The 14,071-nt window shown below is 43.0% G+C and overlaps 1 protein-coding gene across 5 annotated transcripts in view; it reads right to left on the bottom strand.

Moving 5' to 3' along the window:
- The window catches only part of Rbms1 (RNA binding motif single stranded interacting protein 1), a 220,235-nt gene extending 207,184 nt beyond the window's left edge, over nt 1-13,051 (bottom strand). For 2 of the 5 annotated variants that reach the window (XM_075985069.1, XM_075985070.1), the window contains exon 1: nt 12,529-13,051. In XM_075985069.1, the coding sequence (XP_075841184.1) occupies nt 12,529-12,603 (75 nt within the window). In that variant the 5' untranslated portion in view covers nt 12,604-13,051. The remainder of the gene's footprint in view (nt 1-12,528) is intronic. The other 3 variants (XM_075985063.1, XM_075985064.1, XM_075985066.1) reach the window with 2 other exon arrangements.
- Nucleotides 13,052-14,071: the final 1,020 nt, after the last annotated feature.

Below are 14,071 nucleotides of genomic sequence, written 5' to 3'. Positions count from 1 at the left end.
TTTTTGAAGGAAAACTGACAAACCGATACTGAAATCTGTAAAGCAAGGTAAAAGGCCCGGTCCAATTCAACATCACAAAAGAGACATGTTCTGTATTGCCACAGTAATTGAGACGATGAAGTTTGGGTACAAGGCTAAATGTGGAACCAAACAAGGATTCAGACAAAGCCCACACAAATGCAGTGACTTGACCTAACAAGCGGCCCCGACATTCATAAAAGGGAAACGTCTTTCCCACAAAGGGTGCCGAGTCATTCTGCATCCAGCTGGGGCAAATCTTAAGCTTATACATATGATTCACAGAGACTAATTAGAAATGGATTGCAGACCCGAATTTGGGGAACAAAGTTCTGTTTCTAGTAGGAAGGAGGGAACCCCCCGCATGACCTCAAAGCAGCAGAGAGACTGCCTTGAGACACCAAAGGCAATGATCATAAAAGATTGACAAATGGTCCATCATTAAAACGAGGAACTTCCATTTATTAAAAGATGTCAGACAGACAGAATAAGAAAATTGAAAATTAGGAGATACCCTCATATATGTCTGATGAAAGAGATGAAAGATAGCTTCCAGAATTTATTATAAAAAGCCTACAAAGCAATAAAAAAAACGCAACCCAGTAAGAAAGGAAGTAAAAAGTGGCTCTTTGCTACCTGGATCACAGCCCAAGAAAACTGTTATTTTAAAAAAGGGAACGGAAAGCTTGAAAATAAGACGACACTAGCTGACCAGTAAATTTTACGAAAATCTAGACAAGGTCCTTGAACCCAGGGGTTTGAAACATCCTAAAAAATGGGGGCGGGGGAGAAGAACACAATACGAAGCAGAAGATGAAGGAAGAGGAGAGGAGGAGAAAAGGGGGAAGAGGAGGAAGGGAAAGAAAGGCAAAGAGGGGAGGAGGGAAGGAGTGGACAGAATAAAAGACTGATGATACCAAGCTTTACCGAGGGTGCAGAGCAAGCTTTCTTGTGCTGTGCTGGCAGAAGTCGAAGCTGTTAACATGTACTAAAACTGAACATATACTTTCCCCACAACCTGTAATTCCACGATTAGGAGTAATGCATTGAAGGCATGATATGAACAACAATAATTATAGCAATTTTATGCAAAATAGCCCCAAATTGAAATAATCCACACACCCATGAATAATAGAATGGATAAATACAATAAGGTCTATCTGTGACAGACTACTACATGGTATTTTAAAAACACTTCACGTATAATAACACCAATGAGTTAAACCAAAACAATGATGAACTAGAGACGACAAACTCAAGAGGAGACAGATGGCTGAATTTCATCTTTAGGAAGTATAAGAACAGGTAGACAATTTTCAAAGACAGAAGCTGGATGACTGGCTAGGGGTGACTGGCACAAATGAGGATGTTCTGGGAAGCTGGAAATGTTATTTTGCCACCTAGGGATCTGTCATGTGACTATATGAACCTTTTTGTTTAGAATCTATATAACATGCATACATATTATACATATATATATATAATTTTACCATACAGTATATTCTATCTCAATGAAAACCTTTGACTAATTAAATATGTTACCTCACTGTGTTGCATAGTGATACAAATCATGTCTTCATTACATATTCATATTTTTCAGGGTATAACACAATGCCTGTTTTATAGGTCAATTTAAATTTAATTAAATTGACCAGGTAGCTCTATGTATATGATCTCAACTACATGATTTTTGTATAATGTGCTTGAATTGTGGAGAAGAGTTGTAGGCCCTGGCTATCCAGTATTTATATTTAAATATCTGAGTTTATTTCCCCTATAGAGGGAGCAGGGCTATCTGCATATTGAAAAACAAACAAAAACGAGACCATTTGCTGGGTTTGACAAGATTTGTATCTAAGAGGCAAAGAAACAGGAAACAAAGAAAGGTGCTGTTGGCAGCCCCGGAAAGCTGATGTCTATCGGGGCCCAGACACAGATACTATCACAGACACTTAGCTCACATTCCACCCTCAGCCCCAGTCAAATCTAATTCTGCAGCCTTAAAGGATGCTCCTTGGAGCCCCCAGTGCAGCTGAGACAGGCCTCTGAATTCTGGGACAGACACAGACGAGGACTAAGTGACTGTTACTCAACATCATCTCCAACCCTTTTTTATTTTTTGTCTGCTAAAAAAAATCTCCTTCTTAAAAATCACAATCAGCCAGGTGGTGGTGGTGCACACCTTTAATCCTAGGACTCTGGAAGCAGAGGCAGGTGGATTCTGTGAGTTAGAGGTCAGCCTGGCCCACAGAATGAGTTCCAGGACTACACAGAGAAACCTTGTCTCAAAAAAGAGGACAAAACAAGCAAGCAAACAAAAATCAAAATCAAAGTTTAAGATTTCTGCTGGGCAACTGCTCCCGAGTAAGATACATGCTGTTTTAAGTCTTCAAAATTAAGATAGGCAGAATTCTTTTGCATTTATTTGCTGAGTAAATACTGAAATACTTAAGAAATAGAAAAATGCTTGCATGTGACCTCAAATTTTACTGTGGATTAAGAAAAAAACTGTAAATCTTCCATTTAATTATGAATATTTAAGTTATAATCTCATTAAGAATACGTATTTGTCATTAAAATAGTTTATAGAATGCTAATTCTATATCTTTTCAAAGTATGACCTCACATCAAAGCTTCTGTAACGCTTATGCATTACCAAGTAAAACTGTATTTTAAATTTCCCTATAAAGTTGGATAAGAAATCAGAATAAAATACCAATTCAAAAAGGTAACTGTAGGTAGCAAATTCTTAATCATAAGCTATAGCCTTAAAAGGTAATAAAGACTTTTTTAGTCAAAATAAGTGGGGCACACTTGGTCCCAGACCTGGGCAGATCAAGAGATAGTAGCTTCCCTGTGACATCACTGTGGGGTCTACCCAGAGCACTGCTCTGTCAGTGCTCAGAAGTCAGCCCACGGTGGCTTTGTGTAGGAAGAAAAGCTAAGGGCAGGGCTTGGGGGACAGGCTGGTAGGAAACACCCCAAGATTGGTGGACAGTGTTTGTCCTGCTTTTCACACTGCAAGCTGGTAGAGCCACAGTCCACAGACAAAATGCCAAGGGGTCTTCTTGAGCATGGGCTGTTCCATTCTTTGTTCCCCTTTCAGGGTCTGATCCTTGATCTGTGCTCCAAAGGGAGATTCTAGGTAAGAACTCAAATAGAAATGCATGCTGTCTCAAGAAGACCTGGGGTTTTCAGGGAGTTATGAGCCCTTCAAGGACTAGGAGGGAAGCAAAAGGAGCCAAACTAGACAATGTGGGACTTGGTGTGTTTGTTTCCTTGCCATGCCAGATTTGCTTGGCTCAGGGTTGAAGGAAACTAAAGGACGCATGAGAGGCTTTAATTATGAATCAGTACAAGCTGGGGCTGAAAAGCACTATTAGTACTGCCTCTTGGGGCTGCTATTTTTTTTTAATTGGGAAGAAGATGTTAGCAAACCAGAGATTATCTCGTAGTCTAGAACAGGAAAAGTGGACAGTGGAGAGCCTGTGAGTAGGGCCCTCAGGTCTTGACCACAGCTGGAGGCTCCAGCATCAACAGCTGCTTTGCAAATGTTTTACATATCTGATGTCACGAGTCCCATCTCTCATCTTCTAGAAGTCCATTACCCAGTCCTAAAACTCAAGGCCCTGTTTCAGAACTCTATACCAAGCTCCCCCACTCCAGAAGAAGGCAAAGATGAGCCCCAGGAATTCCAACTCTCAGCACTCATCTTGTTCTTCTAGAAGCATCCTCTGGAGGGTGGTTGGATTCTATGATAGAATTGTTGTAGACCTGTTAATGACTTATAACACAGATTACTTCTACAGGTTCACATGGGTGGGGTGGGAACTCTACTTTTATGTGTGACAATTTGCACAGGAAGTGAGTTTCCAGTTTGGGGTCACCGACTGCTAAGTGATAAAGCTCATGGAATGGCTGGAGAAATTGCTCAGTTAGTAAGTCACCGGGTAGACAAACACAAGGACCCAAGTTATATCTGCAGAACACAAATAACAAGCTAGGCATGGTCCTGTGAGCTTGTAATCCCAGGGCTGGGGAGAAAGACACAGGTGGATCCCCTAGGCTTCCTGGTCAGCCAGTTAACCCTAATAAGCAAGCCCAAGCCAAGGAGAGACCCGGTTTCAAGACACGAAAGTGGATTCAACCTGTGGAGGAACAATATCTGCCATCACCTTCTCACTTTGGTGTGCACCTGGACATGTGTGTGCATGCACACACACAAACACACACAAGAAATCCAACTCACTTTTAAATTAAGGTGTATCTAATCACCAAACACGTCGCATAGAGAATGAGGACAAAAATTTATTAATTGTCCAGGAGCCAATTCTTTCTATTTTTTTTAAACTAGAAGTATGCACATGGTCACACGGACAAGTATTTTTTTTATGACTTGCATGTTTACAACATGGGAATTAATCAGAGCCGTGCCATGTAGGAGGCCAAATGGCTTTTGAGAGTACTATGGTTAACAACGGGAAAATAATTTTTTTCTTGAAAATTTTTATTTTCATAATAGTCTTCACTTTGGTTTGAGGACAAATCTGAAACACTGTTGAGAAGAATAACCTTGGTGGCATTATAATTTTGTAATAAAATTTACTTTTCTGTATAACCAAATACTTACCTGACACCCTATAACATAAACTATAAAGATATTTCTTGGGTAAGCAAACACTTGCTTACCAGAGGATCTCATGTGCAAATTTACTTTTACTGTCAACTCAAAATCATTACAATTGTTGGGGGGGGGGGAGACACCTAGTAGGGGAACAAGGGATATTGTTACTTGAGGCTAATATAGATGTAAGTGTATGATATGAAATTTATTTGGGGGAACTTTTATTTTCCCCTCGGGAATCTCAGTATTCAGCAAAGGCATCTACCCAATTGCGCCATTCTGAATATTCAACTCAACTAATAGGAAAGAAAACTGGTATTTTGTAAAATGAGCCCACACTTGCAGAGCTGGGAAAGTTGTCCTTCAGGACCAGTGAGACCACTTACGGCATCGATGGAATGGTCTCATTTGGTTGCATAAAAACAGCTCCCTGAAATCCCTTTGTCTGGGACCCAGGAGCCCCAACTGTGTACTACATGTTCCGGGAGAAGCTGGGGGAAGGATGGTTTCTGGATCCCATACAGAGGCAAGCAGAAGACCGTATGATTCCTACAGCATTTGGTTCTATTTGCAGAGGTGAGTAACAGCTCGTTTTAAATAAAGTTAGGTAATGACCCCATAAATGGATGTTCACAAAAGATCAGGAATAATTTTGAAAAATCTTTCAGCAATGCCAGCTCACACTAGACATCATCGATGCCTACAACATAGGCAAAGATCTAGTTAGAAACATCTAAAACCCCAAAATTGTTTTCTTGCTGTTTCCATAAGTATGGCTAATGGGTTAGGAGAAATACACATTACTTTAAATAAAATATAACAATACAAATAACATTTCTGTATGCCCATTATGTCATCATTTAGAGATTACATTACCAGCCTGCCACAGCACTAATAGGTTGGCTTAACGGCACATTTGTAAGCATAAAACTGGAAATAATGTAAAATAGAATCATTGAGTATGAGATTTTAAGGGAAGGGTTAACATAAAGTACAACAAAATGTAATTCTTTTACAATTCAAAATGCCCTCAAGAGAATTATAAAGCAAATGAACAAAATAAAATAAAGCTGATTATTAATTCAAGAAACCTCCATTCATTTATTTAAAGCCCAATTTCTTCTAAAATTCTCAGATTAGTTGTAGCTTCTTTTGGAACTCTACTTTGGCTCACAAAACACATGTACATTTTTAAACCAGGGTAGAGTTGAGTACCTTCCCTGTCACCCAGACTACGGCTGGAATGCTGTAGTCCAAGGATGCTGTTTTACAGTTATCCTTTTCTTATTTCTTATACTGTGTCCATTCTGTCTGCCCCAATGTTTTGTAGCGTGCTGGAATTAGGGAGCAGATTCACACTCCCCAGAGCATCCTAACGTCAAGAGCAGAGGATGATACTCGGTTCACTCAGGAACACGATAGATGGGGCAAGTGTTTTACTCTGTTGTGAGCCTCACAATTTATCAACAGGCAACCAGCTGAAAACGTAACCTAATTTCAGCATGCATATATTATGGCCACTGTAGGGCATTGTGTACCAGACGATGAATTTTGCATGCTTATAGTGCCAGTTAGCTGTGTATTAGCATACAATCTCTCCTGGAGAACCCATATTTTTAGTCATTATCCAAAAGACTTCTCATCATCTTCTAAAATGACAGATACATCCATTTCAGAATTTTCTGGACAATAACAGGGGAAACAACAATGCTCAGGATTCTAGATTTGCTAAAACACCAGATTCTCCTTTTAACCCCTTTTTGTTTCTCTCTCATCATTTCAAATACTTACTGCCCTGTGATTGGTCAAAATATTAAAATATTCATATAATTATGGAAAGGAGACTAGCTGCATTAAGCAAATGTAAGGAATTAGATTTGGGGTTATGTTTGGTTGTCCGCATGGCAATTAGATTTTAGAATATATTCATTTGTTTGTTGGCATGGCTACCATATCCCCTTTCCACTGGACCTCTCAGGACTACTAGAATCAGCCATGTTTAGTTTCCAATATCAAATCTGTGTGTGTGTGTGTGTGTGTGTTTGGCACATGTGGTTCTAGGAGGCTGTTTTCTGTGTATGGCATGGCGAAGCTCCCAGTTGAACCATCTACAGAATGTTTTCATGAAGCCCTGCCAAGCTCTACACCTTCCACTTTAAATGAAAGAGCAAAGAAACAAGAGTACAAGAGTACTTCAATCCACCCTGCACAGTATCCCTAAACCCAATGCTCAACTTTTGAATATTTACCTTGATGTTACACCAAATATTATGGTGCTGCATTTAAGAAAAGAGACATCATTCTATGCTTGTGTTTAAATAAGCTATTTTTCATTGAATGACGCTCTCTCACTTGAAGACGACTTGATATATTCTCCGGTTATTTTTATTCAGCCGCCACAATAAGATAAAAACTATATTCTTCAAATGTAAGAGCTAGATAGACAATCACAATGAATGAAATAAAAACTATATTCTCTGGATGTAAGAGCTAGGCAGACAAATGCCAAGTTCAGGCTCACACAATGAGAGACAACTATGACCCTCTGCATTTCAGTCTTAGTTTGTGTGTTGGTTGTTATTACTAGATGGTTAAATACTTTTGCCAAGGCTGAAGTATACTCCAAAAAAGAATTTTCTGGAAGAGTAAGCAAAAAACATTCAAGCAGGGTTGGTAAAAAGGGTGGGCTGATGACAGAAGCCCAGGTAGGCTATATTGCCAATCCACTGTGTGAGAGCTCTGTAATGGACCATGGTGGCTCTTTTGTTAACATCCATACTCTTTATTATGATCACTCATGCGCACACCCAGAAAGAGAGAGAAAGAAAGAGTGAGGAAGGAGAGGAACTTTTGATTGCAAAAATTACTGACCTCTCAATATATAGTTCTTTTTAGGGTTCTTACTAATTCATAAATCATTTTACTGCAGAAACAAAGTAAAGGAAATAACAAAGCACACTCTACTCTGATTTGATTAGAAAATTAGGCTGAACTGTTATATTAGTAGATTTGTGTTGACAAAATGTCTCTGTCCTTAAATAACTTTGCATTCTTCCTCTCCCTTCCCCCAATGAATCTGCTTACACAAGTCTGCTAGCAAGCACTGGTGAATTTGGGGACAGGCTTCTAGAGGAGTTGTGGCACTGTGCTTGGAGAAAACAAACCAGCCAAACCATGAATGCCCAGCAGAAAACAAACTAGACAAGAAAGCCCTCTTCTTTACGAGAATGAACGAGCTCTTAGCTGTTCATGTCATTTTTATAGAACACTAACTTCTCCATTCTGTGTCTTTATTGGATAACGTGATGCAGAAGAAAATGTATGATTTGCTTCCCTGGACAGTCTTTCTTACATAAAAAGAAAGGGAAAAAGAGATATCTTCCACTTACCTAAAAGGTTTGAAACTTTAAATTCTATTACCCATCAAGTTGGCTGGCAAAAACATCATTAGGCAAAGCACAGACACAGCAACATATTAGCAAAAGCTTTTTTCTCTCTCACTGAAAATGTACACTGCCAAAGAATCTGAGGTCTATCCAGAGCAGTGATGCACAAGGATGTGCTCCTCCTCCCCCAGACATCTTCCCCCATCCTCTTCTAGTGGCTTAAGGTTTCATTCTCAACAGAGAGAGGTAATCTGTGTCTCTATGTATTTTATGTTGTGCAAAACTCTAAAGATACCTGAAAGAAAGGGCGCTACAATGTGTAACTTCACCCTTAACAGTCCCATAACCATGAGTCTTTCTGCTATGTCCAGACACTCAATATACCCTACTAGAGAAATTAATGTTGCATTATTAAACTGATACATTTAAGCAACTTTTACTCACCTGGTAAAGGTAGTGTATCTTTTTATTTTTATTTTATTTTATTTTACTTTATTTTATTTTTGAGACAGGGTTTCTCTGGAACAGTTCTAGCTGTCCTGGAACTCTCTTTGTAGATCAGGTTGGCCCTGAACTTAGGGAGATTTGCCTGCCTCTGCTTCCCGAGTGCTGGGATCAAAGGCATACACCACCACAGCCAGCTAACATAGGTATGTATATCGTAAGATGCAAAGTACCCATGGCTTCATTCTTCGTTATAGTTGCTACTTATGCATGGAGAATCATGACCTTAATTTCTAGAAGACTCAGACTGTTTGGCACAATATTTGTTGATTACAGATAAATATCTGCTTGAAAATCCAGTGAAACGGTTGTGTGTCAAAGAGGGTGAGTTCGGAACTGTTTTGTCCCTACAGCCTTTATTAGTGGAATTCTAAATTACTTTATTATCTCTCAGAGTTTGATGCTGAGTTCAGATATATTCTTTGGTATCCATTTATACAAAAATCATCTTAAAACAATGTTTTTCTTCATAAAAAACCATTTCTTTATTTCTAGAATATTTCTTTGGTACAGAAGACCGCTATATGCACAAAAGGAAAGCTTCTGTATTTTAGCGAACTATATACCAAAGGTCTATGAACAAAGATTATATGTGTCATGTTGCCTTCAACTGGTAAAAATATCCACAAAGCAATATAAAGAAAAACCTGTATTTCTTCTTCAAAAGGGAAAGATTACATATTGTATCCCCAGTAACATCCAAACACACACCCCAGCACTGATGCATGCTATAGTGTTTCTCAAGTGCAGTAGTAGCCTGTACAGAAGTGAAATTCCTATAGCCACTGGCTGACAACTTGTGTATATAAATCTTTGAATTAGAATGTTAATCAATTTTTCTTTTTTTCTGAACAGCTGAAAACTGAAACACATATTTAACTTTTCGGAGTATCACCTAAGGTCATTTAACATCTGGAATGGTCTTTGGAACAGTGTGCGTTTGTGTTTACAAAACTCCATGGGCGGCTATTTCAGGATGACTGTGCCAGGCGATAAAGCTACCTGCTAGAATAAGACAGTACTGACGGAGAAACAAACCAACAGAACAAACAAAACCACCTTCCATGGGGTAAAATCTGGGTACTTGAGCTCCATGTGGCTATAAGCTAAGACACACTGGAAACTACATCTCGTCCACCCATGGCCTGCTCTTCTCAGCGGCCTCACAGGTACCTGATGCTCCCTGGACATTATGTCACGTTTTCTCTGTCAAAGCATGATGCCCACCAATGCAGTTGTTGGCTCCAAGTGCTGTTTTCTTGATTGCAAAATACGGAATTGATGTGTTTCATGGGAGCATCTTCCAAAACAAATTTGCCAAAACAGTCTGTGCTTAGATTAACACAAGAAGCATTCGTCACCTGCAACTTGTGAAAGTGTGGCCCTAAAACTCATTTTAAGGTAGTTTTTAAAATCACCTATTCCTCTGATGAAATACATCAGTTTCATCTGTTCCTTCCTGATCCAACGAAACCACATCGGCTTCACATTCACAGGTTAAAATTCCTTTTTCAATGACCAAACCACTCCTTAGTTTTTGATCCAGCTTCCAAACAAGTTTGCAACAACTGGGACTAGCCAAACACATCAGTGTACTTTACGGAGAGTGACGTAGTCTCTCTCAGGAAGGTCAGAACGCACACGGGCAAGCACCAGCCCTGTTGTAGACAACAGGGTCACACGGAGTTTATTAACTTTTCAGGTGGATTATGCTTGTTATTAAACTAGAAACCAAATTAAGTCTCCATTTTTCTTACTGACTTTCAACACCACCATCTTACCAATGGCTGCAGAGAGGAGGAAGGGAGGTGTATGTCCCCGCCTCTGACTCTCCCATCTAAAACCTGCGTTTGGTGCCTTTGTATTTTTGGAGATGCTCCTTTCTGAACTAATTATGACACCTTTACAATAGGGAGTTTAGATTTAATTACCAAACTTTTTAAAACACCGCATTATATAGGTCAACTGAGGACGCACCTTCCTCCCGAAACAAAGGGAGCTGGGGTAATAGGATTTCAGATTTCATAGGAGAAACGGCAAAATCTGTTTTGAGACTGTCATTTACTGTAACACAAATCAATATTAAATGCTTTATGCAGGAAGCACACTTTCAGAAAATGGGCCCGAGAGCTTCCTGGGATCCAGCCCTAATTACTCCAGCAGGCTCTTGCCGTTTCTCTCTCTCCTCAATTATTTACAGGGCAAAAAAAAGCCAAATGGCATTGCATTAGCTATATTAAATGCTATGTACTTGGTTTCTAACTTACTAATGGTACATAAAAATTACTAAGGCAAATGTTGCATAGAAACATGGCTTTTTCTTCTTCTTCTTCTTCACCTGAATGTGTGTATTTATAATTTATGGAGTTAAGTGTTGAATAGACTGTCCTTCAGGCACCGGAATACTGCATAATTTAAATAAGCGCATTAAATATATAATACATCTAAAAGGTAGCACATTGATTACGTTACAGAATTTCTTCAAACAGCTTCGGCATAGCACACGGGTGCGGGCAGCACACACACAAACACACACTCACACGCCAGGCAAGCATCGCCCTCAAGTTCTTAAAACAATGACATGACAACCTCATGGAGACCAACAGTGGTGCTCTCAGTTGCCAGTGCCTAACCAGCCCTGGCGATCTAAGGTAAGAGGGAATGGCGAGGGAGCCGCAAGGAGGTCTTTGAGTGCTGGGAAATGTCTGGCCTCTGCTGACAAGTCCTTTTTCCATGGACAAACACTAAGGTATGCTGTAGGTACAGGATAACATGGACCACACACACCGAAAGGAAGAAAGCTTTCAAGGTTGAATCAGATTGTTGGTACCAGGGCAGAAATACCCATCTGCCTGCAAGCAATCCCCTGAAAAAGTTTAAACGCTGCATCCATACCTGATTCTTTTGTGATCTAGAAGGGCATGCTAGGTGTTAATTACCAAAGGAGGCTAGTGTACCCACCGACACCTTCTGCTTTCCCTAACTATCGCAGATGTTTCCATGGTGGATAAATGCGCTTTTCGTGAACCCAGATAATTTTAAAAATTAGTTTAGGAGGGATCGAACTGTTGTAAAATTAGCATAGGCCCATCAACAAAGTATGCGGGGTCCCTGGAAAGCCAGCCATAATTTCTATGGCTACATGTCATCAGCTATCCTTACCCAAGAGTGTGCCGAGGCCACTTTTGAGCAGAACTGAAAATCACTCTGTCGTAAACATATAAGACAGTTAAAAAAAAAAGAGGGGAAAAGTAAATACAAAGTCACTTCTTCTGCGCATCGAAATCTGCCCATCGTCCCTCCCTAAGTAAAAGCTACAGAAAAGATTAAAAGGGACATCAATGAACGTGGAGTGAACTTTGGCCACTTTTCTACCCAAAACACCAGCGTAAAAGTGGAAATCAGTAACCAGGTGAAGTGCCACACCGCACAAAGATCAGAGGCAAGGGGAGGGCGCGCAGGGCCCGAGGCGGGGAGGAGACGGTCCCGGCCCCCTCCGGCCACATTCGTCGCGCGCGCGGGAGCTGGAGGGGAGTCCCGCGGGGCGGGGCGGGGTGGGGGGTGCCGAGCGCCACTCCCGGGGACCCCAGAGTTACCGCCCGTAGGCGAGGCCCTGGAGAGGTCGGAAAGCCATGCCACCAGCGGGTCCTGCCGCGGGCCCCCAAGCGTCTGCCAGCCGCTAGCCCTAGCTGGACGAGGGGCGCCGCGAGGCCGAGAGACCCTCCCCTCCTCGCCGGCCAGGAAGGGGCCGGCGGTCCTTTCCTGTCTAGTCGCTGCTCCCCTCCCTCCCGGCCCCGCGACTCTCTGTAACCCGATCGCCGCGATCTGCTCCCCGGGAAGCCGCCGCCCCGCGCGCAGCCCGGCTCTGCCCAGGCCAGCGCTATAGTTAGCAACCCCAGCAATTGCGCCCGGGGACGGCGGGGTCGCCGCGCGCCCCTCCCCAGCCCGGCCCGGCGCGAGCCCCTCCTTTGGCGACCCTTCCCCGCGCCTCCTTACCTTGGCTTGCAGATACTGGGGGTAATAGTAGGTGGCGTACTGAGGGTACATCTGCTGTTTCCACACTTTGCCCATGAAGCTGGAAGGAAGCCTGCTGTGCAGGGTCGCCGACACTTTGGGGTTTCCAAGTCCCGATCTCTCCTGCCTCTCCCTTTCCGGAGGCGGCGGCGGCGGCTGCCTCGGCGGCTGCTGCTGCCGCTGCTCCACCTCCCAACCGGGACCAGACGACGTCCTCCTCCTCCACCTCCTCCTCCTCCTCCTTCTGATCTTCCTCCTCCTCCTTCTTCTCCTCCTCCTCCTTCCAGGCAGACAGAAAGACACTGCAGAGCGCAGAGGACACCCCGGACAGGGCGCTCCCAAGGAGTTTCCTCTGGGAGCCCGACTGTGCCCGAGCTGCCAAGGGCTGGCGCGCTGGCCGCGCTGCGCTCCCGGAGCAGGCTGAGCCGAGCTAGGAGTGATCAATACAAGTGGAAAGTACGGCGGCGGCGGCGGCTGCGCTCGGTGCCAGGCGACATCTGGGGTGGGTGCGCCCGACAACGAGAGGGGAGAGGGGCTGGCTGCCGAGGCCGCGGGGGAAGGGCGGTCGGGGGCGGGGCTTGGGCGCCGCCGAGCCCGGGACCCGCTGGAGGTGAGGGCTGACTTTTCCACCACTCCTCACCTCCCAGGCTCGCAAGAAGACGCCCAGAATCCTTGGGATCCGCGATCGCTTTGTGTCGGGGGTGGGAGTTGGTTTGGTGGACCCTGCTTAAGAACTGCCTAGAAGGCACCTCTGGCTTTCCCGAGTTTTTAATTTTCGTGAGGAAGAAGGGAGGTAAGGTGGCGGAGAGAGGAAATCAGATTAATCTCTCACTTCCCCTAAATCCCCCGACCGGTTATTTTTTTCCCCCACAAAGGAAAATGCTTCAATGCCGGACCACAAAGCTGGAGCCAGGACACCTGGGTTCTGTTCCACCCACACACCAGGTCACAGCACTCATTTTCTAAGTGACCTTGGGAAGGTTAGTGTCCTTCAGTTTGGTTTTCCCAGATGTGAAATCATGCCCTTTGCATAGAGAAGACCACACACACACACACACACACACACACACACACACACACCCCACACAACAAACGGCGGGTCAACCTAAGGCGAAGATGCCGAAAAGGGGCAGAATGTTATTACAGGACACAATATAGACGTTCTCCCTGCCTTTTCTAAGGCTGCCAGACAGTCTGTCAACTCCCACTCAGGAGCAAGGAAACTCCCTGAGTTTGGAATATTTTAAGGCCATTTTGAAAGTCACGCTGGCATATTGTTGCAGCGTGCTTCGGTGACACATAAAATCAATCTCTCTTTCTGCTTCTCTCCATCTCCTAATTGTCTCAGCTCTAGACAGCCCCAGACGAGCAGCGGTTCACTTCACTACATAACCGGATAGAATTTAATGGAGTTAATTGGTCCCTGAAGTTGCCTGCAGAAGACTTTTATATTCTAGCTAAAAAAGAGACAATACGAAATGCACAACAGGATGGGGTTAGGATGTTGCCCTGTCTAACGAGGTGA

The sequence above is a fragment of the Microtus pennsylvanicus genome, chromosome 9, assembly GCF_037038515.1.
Source record: "Microtus pennsylvanicus isolate mMicPen1 chromosome 9, mMicPen1.hap1, whole genome shotgun sequence".
NCBI classification, from domain to species: domain Eukaryota; kingdom Metazoa; phylum Chordata; class Mammalia; order Rodentia; family Cricetidae; genus Microtus; species Microtus pennsylvanicus.
Note: the sequence above shows the minus strand (reverse complement) of the source record. Positions and strands in the feature narration are given on the sequence as shown.